This window comes from Lissotriton vulgaris, chromosome 12, assembly GCF_964263255.1.
Source record: "Lissotriton vulgaris chromosome 12, aLisVul1.2, whole genome shotgun sequence".
Classification (NCBI taxonomy): Eukaryota; Metazoa; Chordata; class Amphibia; order Caudata; family Salamandridae; genus Lissotriton; species Lissotriton vulgaris.
Window position 1 is genome coordinate 253,165,130 of NC_141700.1, and position 23,463 is coordinate 253,188,592.

Consider the following 23,463-nt stretch of genomic DNA (forward strand, 5'->3'; position numbering starts at 1 on the left):
GAAACAAAATTGGAGTAAGAACAAAAAACAGGGGAAACAGCAACAGAAACAGGGGTCCCGTCCTGCTTCACCTACACCTGCCTCTACCGAGCGTGTATATGAGTTGCGCGACCGCACTACAATTAAGTCACCTGATCGATTTCAGGTTCCTGGACAATGTTCTCCTCGGTCTTTGCAGGAAACATTGGTCTCACCCACCGGTGGAGGAGGCAGCAGCAGAGGTCGAGGTGCCCAACAGAGCCGTGAGCAGCCTCGTAAAGCTGACTGAAAAGGCAAGCAAGACGAGTCACTGCTACAAAGACCCCATTTCAAAAGAAGAAAGTTGCTGCGGTAACAGTGAGATATGCCACAGATAGTGAGAACGCAGCTTCGGAATCAGGCATGGGTGCTGACACTTTTGGACAGCGCGGCGGAGATTACTATAGTGCGAGAGGCCCTGTGTCCACTACTGAAGGTGACAGCGACTGGCACCTTCGTTGTAGGTGAGGCAGCTGACACTAGAGTGGCTCTCCCTGACAGACTTTATGACACTGTCCTTATAATTGAAGTTGACATAGAACGTACCATAAAAGGGGTATTTTGGGAAAATCTTACTACTACCTTGTCAGGGGGTCCCTGCCTGCCACGAGCCGGGTGAAGACTTTAACCCGTATTCCTTTCCGCCCCGTGTACAGGACAGTCACGGTCCCTTTAATGTAGCATGGGCCTTCCCGGAGGAGGGAACTCCGTCGCTGACGTCATCAATCACCCTCCAATCGGGAGCTGCGGAGGAGTTGATAGGACGGCACCCGGAAGAGAACAGCGCGACCGGGACAGGAGAGGAGAAGTCGTCTAGAGAGCCTACAGAAGGATTCTGTGTCCAGAGGGGAGAGGACTCGGAAGCTGTGTCTCCCCAAGAGCCGAGGAGAGAGGACTCGGAAGCCGCGTCGTCCCAGGAGCAGAGAAAGCCGGGAGGCCAACGAGACCACGCTCCGCCCCGCCATGCTTCTGGAGAAGTATGGCTCCATAAGGTACGGGCCAGATTAAGGGGGCTCGTCTTTTCACGGGGAGGGAACGGGTAGGGGTGGTTGAGGGTGGTCACGGGACATGTCTGTGTGTTTGACGCACTCCCCTCAGTGAGTACACACGAGCGCATTTCACTGAAGTCTTTTGCGTGTTATGGTAACGGTGCTTCTAAACGGATTAGAAGCACGCATATTCTTCGGCCTGCGCAATTGTGGTTGGTACTATGGTGGATGATGAATTCAAGTCCGATGTTGTGCATACACAGACATTAGGGGACTGTAACGCCCAATTGACAGAGCTCCGTGCTCTGATGCTTGCATTGGAGTACACGGACCCCAGTGTGACTACTCTAATTGTAAGTGACTCTTTCTACTGTGCTCAATCATACAATGACAATCTACCATTTTGGACTCAAAATGATTATCGTGACTCCAAGGGTCGCACAATAAAACATAAAAGGATCTGGGTTCGAGTGGCTGAGCTTAAAGAAAGGCTGCCACTTGTCTTTGTAATTCATTCTCTGGGTCACTAGCTTGTTGGAGTTTATGCTGTTGGCAACTGTCTCGCGGATGAAGCCGCAAAGACAGCAGTTGCAACATATGCAGTAGCAGCGGTTACACGTTCCAAAAGTAAGATTGATGATGACATCTTGGCAGCTATTGCCGCAACAGAGAAGAGAGGTAATTACCCTAGAGGTTTCCCTTCTAAATACTCTTATCATTTAAGTCCTGATAAAGTTCCTTATGTGAGAATTAACGACGTTGGTGACAGGTTAATACCCAACGCAGACCGCAGGCAGACTTTGATTACAGAAGCCCACGCTGGGATGGCCTCATCGCATGCCGGCGTGTCCGCTACTGTTTCTCTTCTCAAGCAACGGTATTGGTGGCAGGGTTTGTACAAGCAAACGTGTGAATATGTCCTTCAATGTGGCATTTCTCAGAAAATTAAACCTTCTACTGCCGCACGTCCGCCCCAAACTCAGTTGTACATATCTAATAAACCACTTGCATGTGTTTATTTAGATCACTGCGGTCCTTTCTCCTCTGATACTGCGTATAAGTACATCTTAGTAGCGGTTGACTCTTGCATGCGCTTTGTGTGGTTGTGGCCTCAAAGGAGTGCTGATTCCAGAACTGTCATAAGGGATTTGCGTGTCTTTGTGGGAATTTTTGCGTGTGGTACCTTCCATTTGGACCAGGGTCCAGCGTTTGCCTCTAAGGTGTACAAGGATGCCATGGCTTCAATGGGGGTCCAGGTCAAATTTTCGTCTCCGTACCGGCCTGAGTGTTATAGTGTTGTGGAGCAGATGAACCGTGACTTAAAGCAATCCTTGACAGCGAAGGTATTAGGTACTGGCCAAGATTGGCTGAGCCACCTCAATAGCGTTCAACGTGCACTAAATAATCTCCCTAGAAGGTCTCTGGGTGGGTGGACCCCATACGAAATGCTCTTTGGCATCAAAATGTTTGTCCCGGACCTTGATGGTCTAGACATGGCAGCGGCGGCAGCCGCATCCTTTGACGTAGATGAACATTCTAATGTTTTACAGAACCTACAAAAGACAGAGACAGTCTTGCAAAGGAACATTTGCCCTCCACATCAGAAGCTGCGTTGCAGATTCCGGTAGTCGGCTGGCTACCCCAGGTTGGAGAACTGGTCAGAGAAAAGATCGAGAACAAGAAGGAATTCGGCCCCTCCTATCGACCTCCAGTTCATGCGCTTGGCGTGCAGGGTACAAGAACAGTCATTTTACCTCCTCTTCCTGGGCGAAAGGGGAACAGGTACATCTCCGTTGACAATGTCAAACTACACAGGGTGGCTGATTCTTCATAGTATGACTCCTGCGGTTTCGTGTCCAGCAATGGTGCAACACTCTGTTTTGGTCCCGGATCCTGCCATCGGCCCCGATATTGCCACTGAAATTAATACATAAATAATCATTTATTGAATTCAACTGCTGGTGATCCTCTTAATGATACTGAATATACTTACCCCACTGACTTGTCTGCCTGATTTGGAGACCTGTATGGCTAATCAATCCCATTTTTCATTTGACACAGGCTCTACAATATCTAAGGGTCCTTCAAAAGTTTCGATTTTTGCTACCTGGTTTAAAAAACATTTTTTGATCCCCCCTTGGACTAACATTTGGCTGGTGCTTTTTTCAATTTTTTTATTCATGTCCATCGGATTTGTAGTGTATTTTTTTCGTTTTATTAATGGACACTACGTTCAAGAAAGAACTTCAATTGGACTAATTGATGGAACTTTGGCCCCCCACTCCTCTTCGCACATCATGAAGAGGGACCAGACATTGGTGACTATAACTGCTTGCCCCGTTTTAGATGGGATTGTATGGGATGCTGTAAAGTTCCAGATTCATGGGCCCACAGAGGTTATTAATGTTCCCAATGTACTCCGTGTTTCTATGGGGGGATGTGGTTGAACAAAATATTCGCTCTGATGATTGGGACGTCCAGGCAGTAGAGGCTTTATTTTCTGATTTGAAATATTATGCTGCCTTCGATGCTGAAGATTTATATTTAGAGTCTGCAAATTATGGTGATTTGTACTGTTACCAGCATTTTGTCAATCACTTTCTGCATAAGACAAATTCATTTAGAAATGTGGTTAACTACACACAGTGGGAACACCAGTGGAAGGCAGCTCAAAAATGCTTTAAAAAAAGTTTTCTTATTTTACTGATTTTAATCAATCAAACCCTGATGCATTTTATTTTAGGATGACTAAGAAGTCCTCTTCCAAGGTTAGACTTACCCTCACAAAATTGCTGTATTCTAAGTCCTTTATTGACCACTTGGCTGTTGGGGGCTATGAACTGTGGAAAGATACCATTGATCTTAAATCTGTTTGGCGTTCTAAAAGTTGGCAAGTGCAAGGCACTGAGGCTTTGCATCATGCATGTCTCATCCCAAACCATACGTTGTTTCTGAATCCCACAATTCCACAAACCACCTGCTTTGGATTGGCTACTTCTAAAAAATTAAATGCTCCCTCATTTCCTGATTTGGGCGAATTTCCCCATTGGAATAATTACAACAGTTCTTTCCTAAGTGAATTACAAGCTCTGTTGAGAAATTCCTCTTTTAATGTTTCCAGCATTAATCCCGAAGGTTGGTTGCTTTGGCAAAAAAGTGCAGATTCCTGCCAGCACCGTTTTCTGGGTCTGACCCCTGGCTATATAGAGGTTAGAGTAGATCCCCGTTTTCAGAGTCAACATTCAGTCACTACTTATTCTGTAGGCACATTGTGTCAGAATTGTCTCGAACACTCGACCTTAGCATCAGTTAAGTTGCATTTGTCCAAACTGACTGACGCAGTTGATTTGAATGATTTTGTAAAGGGTCCTGCAGCAGGCAGATCGAGAAGATGGATATATGCTGCTTACAACGAAGTTTGGAAACTGTCCCAGATTGAAGCTGCTTCTAGGCTTAGAGCTATTGATCAGGCCAGTTTAGAAAAAGTGCTTGCCGTTGTAGATAATAGCATTAACACCATTTCTTCCTGTATTTACACAATAGATAATATGGTTTCATCTCTTGTTGATATTGTACAAGATGATGTTGCAATTCTGTACCATGGACAAAATCAATTGCGTTCTATAATGCAGTTTGCTTGGACTCTTCAAACGTTAAAATCTGGGAAGGTGCCTTGCGATTACATGAACACGACATTGTTATTTTTACCTTTTAATTTGACTGTTAAACAACAATTTATGTCAATGAAAGATGCCACGTTTTCACTGTTGCATATTGAAAAATTTTAACCGTTACCGTTTTCAGTGGCTGAGTCGGATTCTGCAGTTTGGCTCATCCATGGATTAATAACTCTACCTTTCCCCCTGTTTAAATTTGAGTCATGCATGAAACACTATGCCATAGGCAGATTTGAACCTTTAGGTAGTGCTTTTTTACATGAAGTGTGGAATCTCCCATTTACATATTGGGGCTTGAGAGAGGAAAAATAAGTTTATCTAAAGGGTGAAGACTGCACTTCCACCCCAGATCACTCTTTAGTCTGTAGAAACCTGCAATTGCACGGTTCTTGTAATTTTACAGCACCAAATCTTGCGTGTGTTTTGAAAGGCACCCCCACCCCGGCTATTACACCAACTTTCACAATGCTTGCAAACGGTAGTTATTTGTTATTAAATAATGAAGATTCCTGTGGTATGCTTGCTGGTATTCCCTATATTGTTACAGTTTCCCAACGTGTAGTTTGCTGTAAGAATGTCCTGTTTCCACCTCCACATGGGAGGCTCGATGTTTCCATATGGCCTTCTATTCCGACCTTGAAAGCAGAGTTCAACATGATGAGTCGAATAAGAGTTCTTTTGTCCCAGAAGGAGGTCCCCATTACATCTGCGCGTGAGACATTCGTCCTTCATGTTGCAAATACTCGTAATGAGGTGAGCGCCATATTAAACACAGATCTACCCCTTCATTTCGGTGCTCTGATTCACACAATCTTTGATGCCTCGTCGACCACGGGCCTGGCACACTTTTTTAAAGTAGCTATTTCTGGCCTTGTGACCTCGTTTCAAACTATATTTGGTGTGATCCCAGCATTTTTCATTCGATTTTTTCGAGTGTCTTCGGCGGTTTCCTGTTAATTTAGGTTTCCTGTTAATTCTCGCTTTAGGAGCGGGTGTGCTGCTGTTAATTTGTTTACTTCAGAATGGATGCACAGTCTGTGCCCTACGACAATCTACCCCGGCTGCTCCAGCTTCGTAACAGGATGCTAGAATACTATGGATCGCTGCCTCTGGCGACTCTGAGTGTGGCGTATGGTTTATCTTTCCGGTTTTCATACTTTACTTGCGTGCAGCCTGTTTTCCGTTGCCTGGATTGTGGATTTGAATGGGCCCTGGAGTTGACAACCCAGTGTCTCCTGACCTGGATTTTAATCTACTAATGAGTCCCTTAGTTGCTCATGAAATAGATTGTTCTGGTTTCGGGATTATGGCCTGCGCAGCGGCTGATGAGGTTCTAAGCAATTGGAACATAGGGACTGCGGCCAATGACTTTCTTGCGTGCAATTATCTTGAAGTAAGCCCGAATTGTCCTTTGATGGTGCTAGAGGCTTCTGCTGTTGAAGAGCATGTATGTTCATTTCCGTTACTTAATTGGATGGCTGAAACGTTCATGGATGATGACAACGACTTCCTATTGGAGGCGGTTGCAACGTACGGTGCATATACGCTGTTGGACTGGTGTGACTTTATCTGCTTCATGAACACGTATTGAAACATTTTTTTTCTTATAATGCCTTAATGTTTTACTTGATTTTTGAGATCTTTTTTCACACCATGGCCACCCGTGATTGTTTTCACTGACTTGGTTCCTTTTTAATTCGGATTGTTACACCCAGTTATCAAGTTTGGCAAATTTCCTGAACTTGGTTCTGTCTCATTCGAACTTGAACTATGCATTCTATGGATCTTTCCCCCTTTTATTGTGCGTTACCCGATCAAGGGAGGGTGTAGTATGGCCTAAGGCCTGCTTTTGCACGCATGTTATCAGCATGGCTTATTAGAAGTTTAAACGCCATTTTACCTTTTTCTGCTTTTGCACACAACACTGTATAGCTGTTTTTGTAAGTTAGCCTTCAAGAAGGTCTACACATGAGAAAAGGTTTTGTTTTCCACATCTCTAGACTTGCATCATGATCCTAGTCTGCACAGTGAGTGCTAAAGCCGTCAAGGTTATTAAAACATGTTAGCTGTTTTTCGACATGTTCGAGTAACGCTTTCTAGACACAACAATTTGGCAGCTGTGAGCCAGCTAAGATTCTGGCGCCCTTATTATCATACTTTTGCCATGATTTCACATACTTGGAGATTTTCTGTTTCCAGGGATGCAGAGAGCTTTGGCTGATCCGAATTTGATTTACTCTTACTGAGCAGAAAGGTAATGGGGTCCCCCTAACAAGCCTAAGAGACCTTCTTTCGTTTATAATACATAGTTCCTATATAGGGAGGGTGCTAAAACTAGGCGCTATAAGACCTGTTTTCCCCATCATTGTAATATGATTTCTCCTTTTGTATTTTATGGAATTGTAACAATGCTGACCCTATTATTTCTAATCATATGTCTGCTTATGTTGGCTAAGATACTGCATTTGAGATCACGTCGTTAAAATAAATATTTTAACTTTACTGTGTCTCTTCATTACTCCTGTTGTGGACTGGTATGAGAGTATACCAAAGAGTGTTCTCATTTCCCACCATTCTTGAGTTCGTACTAAGTTGCATGTTCTAGGTTGTCTAATCATTGGTTACTTTGCTGTAGGACGAAGAGCTAATGTGACACTGATGCTAGCTGGTTGGGGGTTTTCTAGGTACTAAGGTGAGTTTCTGGTACACCACAATTCACTGATGTCCTAGGTCTCTGTGCACAGTTCTGTGTGTGAGCAGGATCCTTGCAACAACATGTGGTATGAGACGAAAGCAAGGTGTGAATGACACTTGAAAATCAAAGGATAAGGAGTGCTGACAGATAGCCCATGTATTTTTATTTATTTGTATTACATATTTTGATAAAACATAAGGCTTGATAAAAAGCGAAGGCTGTCTCTATGTAGGATACTGTATCCTGAGATGTTCTTTGATTCGCCTGAGGACGTCTTCCAGTGGACTGATGAAGAGGTTCACATTAAACCACATACTCCTCCGCACCTTACCTCAGACTCCTCCCAGATCAACCAAGGGATCAAGACTGCTAAACCCCCGGTGAAACACCGCAATAGGCCCCACTCCACATGGAGAGACTCCAGGCTAATAATTGACAACCTGACTGTGCAGAGCGGGCCCTTGGCTGCTAGGACATATGGGGGAGATTCCCTGAAGTAACAAAGGTTGACAATCATGTATACGTTGTACCTCCCACAGACCCTGTGCATTGTGTTAATACATTTGACCGTGCAACAATGCATGTGAGAGCTCTTTTTCCCAAATAGTTAGTCAATGTTTGGCATGCTGGGAATCCATTGGGGTGGACTGAGCACCTCAACTTTGGCCCACGATTCATTGCTTACTTCTGATTATTATATGCAGATTTAAAGGCATTGCCGGGCCAGATCGGAATCATTCTCCATACGGCAGGACACGCGGCAGGTTGTCTCCTGTTCCCCTTGCTGTTTGCTCTGGCCATGGAGCCAATGGTTGTGTGGGTCAGGACGGACGCTCAGGTGTGGGGTTTCAATTGGGGTGAAAGACTGTCAGATAGGATAGCATCATACGCTGATGACGTCCTCTTTTTCCTTACAGCACCGGACTCCACGGGACCCCGGATAGATTGTGCAGATTATGAGCAGGTATGTTCTTTTGATATTGATTTATCGTTTGTAATAATATTATTTTGGAACGGCCTTGACGGTTACATTTCAAACTCAATAAAATATATTCCCCCGAAAATATATATATTTTGTCTATGTTGCTCCTAATATCTCTCCGTCCATATAAACGCACATAAATCCAACAACACTTACACATGCGCATGTAAAGCGCTCCCATACCTTTGGCGACAGAATGAATACACGCTGAACTGCAAAAGGAAAAAAAAGTAATGATTCCACGAGTGGCCACATGGTGGCGCAATGGTGATGCAGACGATTGGTCATGTTCTTTTCCGTTGACAAAATGTTTGTGTTTTGGCTATATTCGGTGTCAATCTTCGGAGACAGGGTGGAGCACTTTCAGACGTGGATGGATTTTAAACCTCTGACGGGGTATTGGGCATTGCTAAAAAGTGAAAGCATTTTAATCTCACCTTGAAGTGCCCTAGTAATGGCTGACATTCCTGTGGATGCTGCTCGGCCCCCTGCTCCCCCATCTCAACGTTGGCCACGCTGACTAGCTCCAGCCCGGAAGTGCTGTCCCACAGGAAGGCTGCGCGCTTCTCTTCCTGATAAAAAAGCAAACATGAGGCTTAGATGTTAGGTCGACACTGCATGTTTCCTGCCCGCTTCTTTAACTCTTTACTGCCAACCCACATACCCTGGACCATCTTGCTTTCTCTTTACTTTTTTTTTCTTAAACAGTGCTTAATTTGTGATGGTGACGGGAAGACGCGCCCGCTGTGAGCAGTGCTTATTTTTCACTATCAGGCATTGTCCTAGATCAAAAGAGAGGAGGATAGAAAAGAGAGAAAAATGCAGGAAATGAGGAGAAAGGGTGTCAGAGGGAGAAAGCAAGGATCAAAAAGAACCTGCAGAAGGAAAGCAATGAGACAGGAAGTTTAGGATGAGGTAAATCAAGACGAAGGCAGTTTTTTTTGCGGTCTCAACGAAAACTGAGGGCCCATGCACTTACAGATTTGCAAATTAAGCGCTATTGCCTAATGTTTTCATAATCACAGCTTCCCTTTAGTTTTCTCACTCTTTCTTAATGTATCATCGACTCTAATTTCTCTCCCACGTCTTAAATTTCGTTCAATTTTCTCTTTCCCACATATCGATGTAAACATCAAGTGTTTAAGATAGCTGCGAATTCTGGGGAAAGCCTGTTTTTTTGTACAGTTCTAGTTTTGTGCCTGTTGAGGCACATCATTTCATTCAGCTGTTAGGTTTCTAACTAGTGTAAATTCAGATATTTTGATAAGGAAATCCTATTGAAATCAATGGAGATTAACTATTTTTGGGAGAGAGATTTAAGTGTGATTCAGCTGAAGTCTGTTGAAGGCATTAGAAATATTGGGAGAGGCAAACAGAGTTAAAAGGGTGTGACACCTTCCAAATGAAGGTTAGTTGAGTGGTGTGTGCCAAGGGACAGTAGGATTACACAAACGTGGTAAAGTTCGGTACCAGGATTAGCATCCACTGTTAGATGTCGCTTGGGGCTAGATGTTGGTTGATCAAACAGTTGGGTGACAGTCTACTAAAATTCCTTACACCCCTCCCACTCAATGGCTCTTCCCTCTTTTGTCCCTCTCTTTGGTGTGTACTCATCCATCAGCGGGCATTTATGTACCACCATAGGTCTAGTCGAGGAATTAAGTGGATTGCCAACAGTACCTGAGTTTCATCTTCACAATCTGGGATGACGTATCTCCAGCTGCCACGTGGACCTGGCCAGTCCCTCACGGCGGGGAGGGAAGGGGTTTCCATCTCTCTGCAGAGCTGCAAGCAGATTGATAGATCATCAAAGTGCCACCATTCGCTGATCAATATCTCCATGCTCCATCTCCAGTGATGACAATAAGCCCCATTCCTAAGCCCGGCCAGTGCACTATTACTACAGTGATTCCGAAGACACGCCAGGGCATCAAGTATTTCCTCCACCAAACAGCTACATGACTCAAGAGCCACCCACTTTTTCAAACTAACTCAGTGAACAACAGAATATGGATTCAAAATCAGAGCAATTCCATTCAGCACACTCAGGAATCACGTATACAGCATATCGTCCAAAGGTTACAGTAGTATAGACATTACTCTCTATATGCCCACTCTGCAACACTGCTATGGAACCTATGTTTGCCCACATTCAATTTACATTCCCATATTTCCAAAATAGCCTCAACAACCTTATTTCAACAGACAGCCAGCCCAAGTGGGTAACCACTTCTGTATGTTCTCTATATCCAGACATGGGTGAATAAGTCTTGGACCCCTCAGGCTTGTAACATAAAATAATGATAAATAATGCATGATCTACAACACAAGAGGGATATCTACTACAGCTCCAACCCAACCGTGTCTCAAACTAAGCAACACACAACTTACCACCATGTAATATCCAGTAACATAACCAGTTTAACTGGTACTGATTTGTAGTTGGCATTAAACTATTCAGCATAATCTACAGTAGCACTTGGGAACCAGAGCTACAATTCTTAAGCCACCAGTACCAATGGGAAGTTCAGCCACTCACACCACACAAGCAAACATATAGCCCTCATTAGTAAAGTCACTACTTAACTAGTTAATGGAATAAGCTGCTGTCCCAATTCATAAACTCAACATACTTAATCCCAGTTTATACCTCTCTAGGGATAAATTACAGATTAACTTCAGTTTCCCACAGCCAGACCTACAAACATTCTGCTACTACTAACCCACAGCCTGTAACATAACATAGCATTACATAACGTGTATTTGTAAAGCGCACGTTGACCCATAGGCCTGTTGGCGCTGAATAACAGATGTTTATTGTTACCCAACTCAATGGTACTCATTTTATTGGCCTCAGAGGGATGAAAGGCTGAGTGGACCCACTGGGATTTGAACCTGTGACAATGAGGTCGAAAACAGGCCCCTACAGTGGATGCATTAGTCCACTAACTCACCTGACCCAACAGCCAACACCAGGAAAAACCTACCAGCTTAAATGTAATTTGTTTTTAAATGTAAAGGTATTACCTGATGCTACTCTCTGCACTTCTCCAAACCACATCCAATGAGAGCATTGCAATACACAACCGTACCTTTTCCAGAGCGGCTTCTTCCTGCACTTCCTGTACAGCTAGTAACGTAATCCTGGTCAAGAAATGGTGAAAGAAATAACTCAATTAACCTGAAGCTCATACCATCAGATTGCAACAGGCAACATCACTGTAAATGGTCTCTCCACTTCCAGAAGAGACCTGGTCACCTTGTAGGAAGAGTGCCAAGTCCCCATGCAACCCATCATTTGGAACAAGATACCACTTGACACCCTGAGTTTGCTCTCTCTCGCTGGGATCCAGAAGTCACTAACCTCCTATTGCCGGTCACATACCTAGGGCGCCCCACCAGCTATGGGAATGGACACAGTCCTGGAGGGCTGGCAGTTCTGGCCTATAAATCCATGTGAGGGTACTCCCCTTTCCATCTCTAAAAGAACGAATGAATCAGACTGCCCATGATGCTCCACCACAGATAGGGCCACTGGGATTATGCAATTATGCGGCAGGGGAAGACTGAATTAGGAGGCAAGAAAAAGGCTGATTAAGCAGCTGAATGTGGCACATTTTGTGATAGCATGATTTAGTAATCTTTACACGTTATTACTGTCTGGGCAACATTTTTATTTCAGTGTTACCAGTTTAACACCCAATTACACTAATCAGTAACAGAACGGAGACCAGTCGACCTTTGCAAAGGGCCTTCCACTGCGCATCAATATGTGTTGCTACCTTTCCAGTAACATTTGATTAGTTTGAGCTAGAAGCCGTTTTTTAAATTCCAATCTGCAGATTATGCGGCAGATGATGAATTAAGTGGAAAATCCATCATTTTGTAGAAAACACCACTGATGCAGAATTACAGAATTCCTGTGGCCCTGACTGTAGACCACTCAGGTTGCTAGATGGCAGAACGGTCATGAGTGGGAAAGCTCCCGTCAAGGTCAGATGGTAGTGACTGACAGAGGGATTGGCCTTGGTGGCATCTCTGGTTCCCCTTACTGAGCCCTCTGTGCTATGTAGGATGCCAATTATGTCCTTGAGAATGTTCAGGGGATCAGACGGCTCAGAGGTATCCCTCGCCATTGGCTCAGAATAGGCTTAGGACAAGTCTTACTTTTGGTATCTTACTCACGTTCGACGCCATCACGGCGGGGGTCCTCTCAAGGATAGGGGCTTAGCAGGTGTGCACTCAACAGGGGTGCAAAACACCTGCCTCTCCGGAAGCACTGTCTCCTATTGGCATCTCTTAAACCACTATCTATCTAGAAGACCATTCCAAGACAGTCTCTAGACACGCCTATCTGCTCACCTGGCCAACCATTGGGTGATACTGGACACATTGGCACATAGCCTAGCAATGGGAGGTTGAGCTCCATGGGCTGAGCCTATCAGTCAGTTAAAATAGCCACAGCTGGCTGTGCCCCACAACACTAACCATGGGTATCAACAGGATCATCCTCCCAGTTCACATTCACACTCCTAATGCTACCAAACATAGCAGTGTTAGGGACCAGCGTTTCTTAACCTGGGGTCCAAAGACCCCTGGGGGTCCGCGACTGCTTAGAAAATTAAAACAATATTAAAAGATTAATAAAGTGTATATACTGTCAAACATTCCGTAAATGTGAAAGAATTTTAAATTGTAGCCTAGGAATGTAGTTGATATCCTCAGGTTGATTTGGGGGGGCAGTGCAAGTGCTTCAAACAATATATAGTATGACGGTGAGTGGCTTCAGTTAGATTTTGAAAAGGTCCAACCTTCCCATTTCAATGACATTTTTGATCTTTTTTGTGTGTCATTGTAATAAAATATGTAATCATTTCTATATTTGTTTGATGAATGTTTGTGTCTGTATTTTTGTGTATTGTTTTTCGGTTCAAATCATGAAAATTGGTTAGGCAAGGGTTCCTGCCTTCGGGTGCTGTGGTAGTGGTGGGTCGGCCGCCTGTTCAGTCCCTAGGCATCACCGTGTTGAGGAACAGCAAACCTTTTTTGCATAGATTCGAGTGCTGACTCACTTGGGGTCCCCCTGATTACAATAATGATTCAGTGGGGGTCCCCGGGAACCAGCTATGATTAAGTGGTGGTCCACAGAAGTCAAAAGGTTACAAACCACTGATCAACACTTTACCACGTCATTCTCTAAAGAGAGACCTCCACAGGATAAACACCGACATTGATGGCCATGAAAAGAAAAGAAGAAAGGCATTCTCGTGGTCAGCCTGATAGCAACGCTTTACTGCGAGATAAGTGATGCGTAAGGGCTATCCAACATGCTAAGATAAAAGTGATCTGGAACTGGAGCTGTACAAATAGTCATACCTCTGTAGACCTTAATCCTGCCATATTTAATCTATAGTGTTACCTTTTGGATACTACGACAAAGTCAATAGGATTTCCTCTTATCCGCGGGATCGCAGCGACACAGGATACGGAGGTAGGTATTCTATTCCCCATTTTATTTAATACTTGTAGAGCGCTATGTACACCAAAGCTTCGTGGCGCTATTGAATCAAAAATGATCAGAGTACAGAGAAAGAATAAAAGGAACCCATGGATTTCAAAACTCCAACAGATACTTCATAATTAAGAAGCAGAGTCTTCAGGTGCCTGGGAAAAGCCAGAAAAAAGCAGTGACTTGAGCTGTAGAGGGAAGACTGATCCAAGCCCTTGATGTTGCTACCAAAGTCCCAGTCCCGGAAGGAACAGTCCTTGTCTTGGGGGCTTGAAGTAGAGGGTTTCTTGTTGAAGGTGGGTATCATCGTGGTGCATGGGGTACAAATGTAATGACCATACATGCTGAGGCAGCGCTGCATACTGCGGGGTGAAAAAACAACCGTGGTTTGAAGAGACAGAGTTGACAAATCTGGAACCAAAGAAGAAAGAAAGAAAATGCCTGCATGGCTCCATCCATGCACCCACAGACCAACACATTCAAAGTACCAAGCACAAACACAACCACAGAACTCTTATATTAGCATAGCACCGACCAGGAGATTCAGAACTATCCATAACGTAGCATCATTTTATCCAAATGGCAAGAAACATGATGTTTTTGCAATGCACAAATAACAATACAACAAAAAAAGAAAACACACAATGTAGCAGAAAATCAATAAAACATCGTTTGTACTACACCCTCGTCGCTCTCAGAAAGAATCAATCCAGTAATATTAAACTCTACCAGGTCCAGTTAAATCACTGCGTCCTGTGTGGGACTGCCTAAGCCCTATCGGTGTCACCACATTCTTTCACTGCAGCTTTCTTCAGGACTGATCAAACTGATTGATCATTAACAATTTTAAATGAAGAGAAGTTAAATGGAGGCAAACCATTCACATACCCAGAGAGGAGACAGTAAACAAATGTCAAAAACACAAGAAAAATCCCATGCACAGTTTTTTTAACCTCAAACCAGTGCACCCAGTCATTTAACATGCCTGGCGTTGTAGGTGGCTTATAAAACGCAACCAATGGGCAAGTCTCCAGGTAATCCTCTCATTAAACCATTCATCCAGTAGCTATCAGATCCAAAGGACAGAAAAAAGGGTAAATAGTCACCATCAGGGAATTATGAATACAGATGACTGAACATACTGGAAGGTATATATATTCAGCTGACTTTAATAAGAAGAAAATAACGTGAAAAAGTTTTCATTAATAATGTGTCAACTCATTAGGGTTACCACCTTTTTTTGCTGGCCTCCATAGAAAAACACTGGCACAGCTGGTAAAAGCAAGCCGAGGTGCAACCCTACAAACCATATGTCATATAATCATAACTTCCTACCTACTATATACGCCCAAAGCAAAGTTTTAAAGAACTGACCCGCATTTCTTGCCAAAGGCAGGACATTGTGGTCATTTTAAATACAGCCGTAATGATGATGGAGAGCATGCCTTTTCACGATACAGAAAAAGTAAGAGCGCAGGGAGGAAGGCAACCTTCTAAGAGAATTGCCAAAGAACACTTCCTCTTCCCACTTTTCACCACTACTTAATCTGTCTCCAGCCGAACCTCTGCCCAAATGGAAAATTTCCCATATCCAGAGAACCACCATTTATATACAAATTTAGCGTCCACCTAATTGGCACTATTTGCTGTCTCACTTCCACAAGGCATGAGGATGTGTGACGTAAGTCATTCAACCACGCCCAGCGTCTTGGACAAACACTACTCAAAACTGACTGGGTCAGCTTGTGGGTGTCCAAGTCCTGAACGGAATCAACAGAGAAAATGCACCACTAGGTTGTATATACCCTCATATGAGACCTGTTAGCCTTTGGTGTGGTTTTCCCGCAAACATTTTGCCTTCTCACCTCCTGTTTTCTGGATTTCGTTTTTTTGGCATTAGGACTCTGTGCACTTTACCACTGCAAAAGAGCTTGTGCTCTCTCCTTTAATCATGGTAAAATTGGCTTACACTAAATTGGCACACTTTATTTCCCTAGTAAAGTGGTACTAAATGTACCCAGGGCCTGTAAGTTAAATGCCACGAGCGGACCTACGGCACTTATTGTGTCCCCCACTTAAGTAGTCATTTAAAATGTCTCAGGTCTGCCTTTGCAACCTGTGAACAGTTTTAAACTGCCAAGTCAACCTGGCAAAATAAACCTTTTGCCAGACTTAAACTTCCCTTTTTACTACATCAAGTCATCCTTATGGTAGGTCCTAAACAGCCAATTCGGTATGGTGTATTGTATTTAAAAGGTAGGACATGTGTGTTTAAGTTTTACATGTCCTAGTAATAAAAAATCTCCCAAATTAGTTTTTCACTACTAGTAGACCTACCTATCTTATAAAGATTAACATTGGGTTACCTTATTACATGCTAACTTGATTGGGGAATTGGATATATAGGAGTAACCCGTATATACTACCTGACCTGGGCCAATAAGTACAGAATCAAACAGCGTGGTCTCGGCAGAAAACAATTTTTTCTGTAAAAAATAAAGAATAGTAGCAAAAACACAACACAAAATCAGTGTGGCATGTATCCACATTAAGTTGTTTTATAGCAATAAAGAGTATCTGATGCAATTGTATTCAAAGCATTTACAGATAGAAGTAATGGAATTACTCATTGCGGCAATTGTGCAATATCATACAGTGCTCTTGGTGTGGTAGGGAAGAGGGGAGGGAATGGGTATAGAGTGTTCACGTGTGGGTAGGGGACAAGGAAAGGTATACGTGACATATATTCATCAACATGGTTTGGTGCAGACGTTTCCGCCTGTGAATGATCAAATGTTCCCAGTGTTACACATAACTCCAATTGACCAGAAGATAATTATATACAGTGTCACGTGACCCTGCATCACATTTTGCGGTGCAGGGCGCGCTACGAAATTCGTTTTATTAATTAAATTGTTTACTTACCTTCAATTATCCATACTCCGGTTTTTAGCAGCCCCCACCCTGCCCCTCCCCCGCCCCGCCTCTCTGCCCCACCGAAACTCCCTCCACGGGCCGTGGCTGTTGCTTACCATTGGCTTTGTGATTTGTAACTCATATTTTCTGGCTTTCTATTTGCTACCTTTATTTGCTGCTTTATTTTATCTGTTGCCCAAACCTCATTCCTATATTCTTCCACAAACCCCCTTTCTGTAAACAGGCCTTTAAATCTTGTTGTTATCATGTCACATTTGCTGTGCATTCAAAGACAGATGTGAAATGTCAAGCTGTGTCTTCCAGAGAGCTTGGTGGGTTTTTTTCTGACTTTAAAGTGAGAGGATTAATGTGACAATCATGCTTGCTAGTGGGTGTCTGCTTGAGGAAGGTTGTACATGTGTTATTCTTTTCCTAGCATACAAGAAAATGTAAATGCTTGTAAAATTAACTGTGCTGAGGATCAAATCAATACATTGGGTGATGACATTTCCATACATTATCGTTTGTGCACTGTATACTTTTATTAGTAAAACTATATGTAAGTGCAAATCTAATGGTCATTTCAATTGAAGATGTGCTGTCTGTAATGGTAGTACGCTACTATACCATGCATACCCCATGTTACCCCACTCCACTCTACTCTGTACCACTCCATGCCACTGCACTCTATTCTGCACCACTTCACTCTGAACCACTTCACTCCACTCCACTCCACTCCACGCTATGCCAATGCACTCTACCCTACACTACTTCACTATGCACCAATGCACTCTTCACTACTCCGTGCCACTCAGCTCTATGCAACCCAACTCTGCAACACTGCACTTTAGCCACTGCACTCTACGCCACTGCACTCTATGCCACTGCACTCTACGCCACTGCACTCTACGCTAATCTTCTCTGTACCAAATCGATCTATGCCACTATACTCTACACAACTGAGATCTAATCCACTCTATTCTACTCTACATCACTGCACTCTACGCCACTCTAGTCCTCTCTGCACCACTGCACTCTACACCACTTCACTCTGCGCCACTGCACTCTGAAACCATTTACCCTATATCACTGCAGTATGTGCCACTCCACTCTGCCACTGCACTCTAAGCTGTGCCACTGTACGCCACTGCAATCTACACCACTCTTCTTTAAACCAGTGCACTCTACGACAAGTCACTCAACACCATTTTACCCAAAACCAATGCACTCTTTCCCACTCTACCTATGCCAACTACTTTGCAACATTGTACTTTACACCACTATACTCTACAACATTCTACTCTCCCACTGCACGCTACGTCACTCTACACCATTGTGCACTACATCACTGCACTCTACGCCACTTTATTCTACTCTGCACTACTGTACTCTAAATCACTGCTCTCCCCACCACTCTATTCTGCACCATTCTACAACACTGCACTCAATAACACTTTATTCTGCAAGACTGCACTCTACAACCACTGCACTCTATGCCTCTCTGTTGCACTCTTCTATGCCACTATACAGCGCTCTGTCCATTGCACCACTCTACTCTATGCCACTATACTCTACACTGCACCACTCCACTATATGCCACTTCACTCTACATCACTCTACAACGCTGCTCACTCCGCCACTGTACTCTGCATCGCTCCACTCTATGCCACTGTACTGTACGCCAATCCACTCTAAGCCATTCTAATCTATTCTTCACCACTGCACTCTACGCCACTTCACTCTACTCTGAAACAATTTACTCTATGCCACTGCAGTCTATGCCCCTCAATTCCACTCTGTGCCAATCCAGTCTATGCCACTCCACACTCAACACTCAATGTTATGCCACTGCACTCTATGCCACTGCAGTCGACTCCAATGCTTTCTACATAAATTTACTCAAAACCATTACACGCTGGCCACTGCACTATATACCAATCTACTCTGCACTTTACACCACTATACTCTACACCACTGCACTCTGTCACTTTACTCTACCTCCCTCTAAGCCACTGAACTCTACACAAATGCACTCTATGCGACTCTACACCACTGCACTATGACACTCAACTCTGCAGCAGTGCACTTTCTGCCACTGATTTCTGTGCCGCTCTACTCGGCACCACTGAAATCAATGCTGTGGCACTCTACTCTACACCACTCTGCTCTATGCCACTGTGCTCTACCCTGCAACACTATACTCTTCCCTGCACCACTCCACTCTACTCTGAAACAATTTACTATTCGCCACTGCACTGTATGCCACTGCGCTCTACGCCACTCTACTTCAATCTACCCCACTGCAGTCTACGCTATGCCACTGTACTCTAAACCACTGCACTCTACGCCAATGCACTCTACACCACTTTAGTCAAAACCAGTGCACCCTACACCAGAACACCTACGCCACTGCACTCTACTCCTCTGTTATGTTATGTTGTTATGTTATTGTTACTTATTACATGCACAAAATCACCCTGAGACCGGTTTCTCAGTGCTGCTACATTTCTACAGGTTAAAAGGTAACAGAATTCTGGTCTTCTGAATTATAAACTGAATCCCAAGGCAAAAACAATCATGTTTTAGGAGCTTTTTTAAACTGTCTAAAATCAGTGCAGGCACATAGATGTGATGGAAGCTGGTTCTAGTGCTGAGGAGCCAAGTACGAGAAGGATCGGCCTCATTTCCAGCAGTACGAGTGCAGCAAGAATGTAACAAAAGTGTCCCACCAGGTCTGAGACTCCATAGGTTTTTCTGTAGGTATTGTGGTCCATTCCCATAAAGAAATTTGTAGACCAAACAAAAAAGTGATCGCTTTTTTATGGGCAGCCAGTGGAGGCTTCTGAGAATGGGTTCTGAGCCGACCGAGGTGGAAGGTGACAGACCAGCCGTGCTGCCGTATTTTGAGACACCTGAAGTTTAGCGAACAGTCCTTCAATCATAGAAGCCATTTGCACATTCCCAGTGTCTAGGTGACTAATTATAAGGGTCTGGACCAGGGATTTTCTTGATTGGAGTGGTAGCCACCAAAATACTTTTCTGAGAGGGCGCATAATTCCAAAACATGAACCTGTGATGGCGTTCACATGTTCCTTCATAGACAGGTTCTCATCCACCATGATTCCAAAGTTTCTCACCACTACCTTCAGAGTTGGGACTACGCCTTAGCTATGAGGCCATCAATACTCAGACCATACCAAGTGAGCCTTACCAAACAGTACAATCTCTGTTTTGCTTGCATTAAGTTGCAAACAGTTTTGCTGCATCCATGTGGCGATATTATTCATGCATTCTCGGAATCTTACTTCAGTAGACTCAAGATTTGGTCCCATTGTGAAATAATCTGCATAAGAGATGACCTCGAACCCATATAATTTGATCACTTGAGCCAGTGATGCCATGTAGATGTTGAAAAGTGGGACTTAATGCAGATCCCTGTGGCAAAGGACAAAGGACTCTAGCTGCGCGGTGTGGGTGTGGTCACTCAGAAAATTCTTCAACCAAACCAAAGCTTCCCCACCAACACCAGTCTCTCCCCGTTTTTTAATTAACACTGCATGAGAGATGATGTCAAATGCAGCCGAAAGATCCAATAGAACCAGGATTGCTGAGTGTCTGTCATCCAGGGAGATGAGGGGCTCTGCATCCTACTCTGCACCACTCCACTCTATGCCACTCCACTCTACGTCACTGTACTCTACACCAATGCACTGTACACCACTTTACTTTACTTTATTTCAATGCCGCAAAAAACTCCTGGAGACCCGGTTCTCCCAGTGCTAAGAAAATACCTGCATGTAAAAGTTATATTTATGAATATAATTTTGTGGAAGTTACATTGTTTTCAGTAGGACTCCTGGAACTGTTCCAACTACAAACTCCTAATTAATAAAATCAGATAGAAGATGGACACAAGGACCCTGATTCTCATAGACAAGAGTATGCGCTTGTATGTTCCGCTACAGACGCAAGCATGGAGTATGGGAGACTGGAGCTCAGAGAAAGGCAAGCTGGGAGTGTTGGCGCGCGGCCTTGTGAGCTGATGGGCTTGGAGTCGGCTGGTTAGATTCCCCACATTCTCTCACCGCTACCTAAGTGGCCTATTCCTCTCAATTTCTCCTGTAGCACATCCCTCTCCTCTGTTTTACACCTTCTGTTCGGTCTCACTTTGTATCTCCCTTTCTCTCCGATTTAAACTGGTCTCTCTTTTCCACAATGTACCATCTTGCCCTATGTTCCTGTAGTGTTCTCTAGCCTCTTGCTGTCAGTTGCTGTCGAAGTCTACCGCTTCTCTCCCAGTCTCACCCTTTTTAGTTTGAGCCTGGACAGCGTATGCGCTGCTGAGAGGCATGCAGTATTGGAATATGGCTTTAAAGCCCCCCCCCCAACTCTCCGCCCATATTTTTAATTGGCTTGTGTCATTGTCCTTCCTAAACGCTGGCTTCTGAACCATTATTAGGCTGGTTAGTCCCTCCTTGGTACTGTCTTGTCTGCATTTGTTACCTTCCATATTGACTGGACCTTTTACTTGTATTGTTACACGGTCTTCTTTATCTTGGTTGTGAGCACTATTTTGTTAATGATTTGCCCCTATTCCACCCACTACGTCAAAGCACACCGCCCGCTTTTATTTTATTTACTTATTGTGGTCCGCTTTAACTATCTCGGCTGCGTTTCGTTCTTTCTTTATTTTAGCAGCGCGGTCCACTTTAAGTATAGGGGCCACGCTTACTACTTTCTTTTTGTTTGTTTACTAGCGCCCATGCGGTGCATTCACATTTATCGAGGCCACGCACCTTTCTTTACACAAGCTGCGTCTAAAGAAAGGTGTGCGGCCACTATTAAAGTGAAAGCGTGGCATGGGAGCTTTTATTAAAAAAGACTGTCAACTTGTCAAACGGAGGATGTTTTAGGTCTCGCCTAGGGGCGCAGCGCATGCGCTGCTTGTTTGGAGAGTCTATTGTCGTCAATTTTTCTTCCGAAGGGGGACAGGAGCTGTGCATGCGTCGGACAGGAGATGTGCACACGTACATGCACGCGCACGTGCATGCGTACGGCTCGCAGCATTTCAGCAGTAATGCACTCATGGCACGCTTTCACTTTCCCTCCCTCCCCCTGTCGGCTCCAGATCATCTTGGAAGCTCCCGGGGACCCTGCACTACGTCAGCAGTCTTGGAGTTGGAGCCGGAGCCGCGGCAATATGGAACATTCCAAGACCTGTGACTCGAGTGCTCCGAATGTGATAGGCATGTCCCTGCTGTCTTCCTGTACCTCTGGAGGCTGACAGACATCAGTAAGTAGTGCTGCTGGTAATGTGGGACAGTAATCACAAATCTTTATGCTGCAATGTAATAAACAGGAACTTGCAGTGCCGTTAGCGACCCACGCTACATTCCAAAGTCTGAGAGCATCATCACAGATTCCCGTGCCTGCGGGCAATGACTAAGAGGACAACGGAAGTGGGTCGTACAGTCTGGTCTCTGCCTGTATGTTTTGTTGTCTGATCCAGTCTTTTTTCTCACCATGGTTCCTCTCACTGTATATTTCTCTGCGTCTTCCTTTTACCTCTGTTATCCAAGTCCTTCCTCTGTTTTCCTCTCTCATTTTGTCCCATTATTTCCTTGATTACTTTGCATCTTTTGCTCCATTTTTTTTGCTTCTTTTATTGATCCCTGTCTCACTTCCCTCTGTTGTGCGGTCGCTGTAGAGAAGCTTCATTCTCCTTTTTTCCATCAAACTCCTCCTGTGCTTTGTACTGCCTCCCAACCCTGGCTGCTCTTTTCTCTTCCCTTTTCATCTCCCTCTTTTTAGTGCTCATCCCTAGTAGAGGTGCTGGCAAACCGCGGGGAGCCAGTCCTCTGGTCTGTAAAAATATTGCATGAAGAAGTAGCGAAAGTGAGTCCTAGACAGGAAGTGACACACTGAACTGCAGGCAGATAGCACCCATTCTCTGGTCTATCGCATGACTTCGCTTTCGGCCTTACCGCCTACACAGCAGTACACTAAAATGTCAGTGAGTAAGTCATACTGGGAACTCCTAAACAACTATTTGCAAGGCAATAGGTCTCACATTTACTCGAGTTTGAGCTATTAACATTGCAAATAACAATGCCTTTTATTTATTTTTTTGTTTTTAAAACATAAATAAAAAGCAGTGTCATTTACAATGCCAATAGCTTAAACTTGCGTAAATGCGAGACCTATTGCATTGCAAATGCTTGTTTTGTAAAAGCGCCTCATGCTGCGGTTTCACTTTAAATGTCGGCCACGCCACTTTCTTTAGACATGGATTGTCTAAAGAAAGCGGCAATGCCTCCATGAATGTGAAAGCGAGGCATGGGCGCTAGTAAACAAACATATTTGCAATGCAATAGGTCTCGCATTTGCAAGAGTTTAAGCTATTGTGATTGCCAATAGCTCAAACTCTCGTAAATGTGAGACCTATTGCATTGCAAATTCTTGTTTTCTTTGTCCTTCCTCCAATCCCCGTGTGCCCTCTGTGCATCTCACCCACCCTCAGTCTTGCTGTCTCTCCCCATCACACCCAGTCCCGCTCACCAATTCTCTGGTTACTGGTTCTGTAAATATAGACCTCAGCTGTAGGCCTCGTGCCTACTTAAGTATCACTTATACAAATGTGTCCTGGCGACGTAGCCCTGATCCGGAAGAAGGATGTA

The 23,463-nt window shown here is 44.2% G+C and overlaps 1 protein-coding gene across 4 annotated transcripts in view; it reads right to left on the reverse strand.

Moving 5' to 3' along the window:
- The window catches only part of LOC147673892 (endonuclease/exonuclease/phosphatase family domain-containing protein 1-like), a 99,227-nt gene that overhangs the window by 16,803 nt on the left and 58,961 nt on the right, over positions 1-23,463 (reverse strand). For all 4 annotated transcript variants that reach the window (XM_086947779.1, XM_086947777.1, XM_086947780.1 and 1 more), the window contains exons 3-5: positions 11,454-11,505; positions 10,042-10,146; positions 8,799-8,933 (exon numbers count right to left, since the gene is read on the reverse strand). In XM_086947779.1, the coding sequence (XP_086803905.1) occupies positions 8,799-8,933; positions 10,042-10,146; positions 11,454-11,505 (292 nt within the window). The remainder of the gene's footprint in view (positions 1-8,798; positions 8,934-10,041; positions 10,147-11,453; positions 11,506-23,463) is intronic.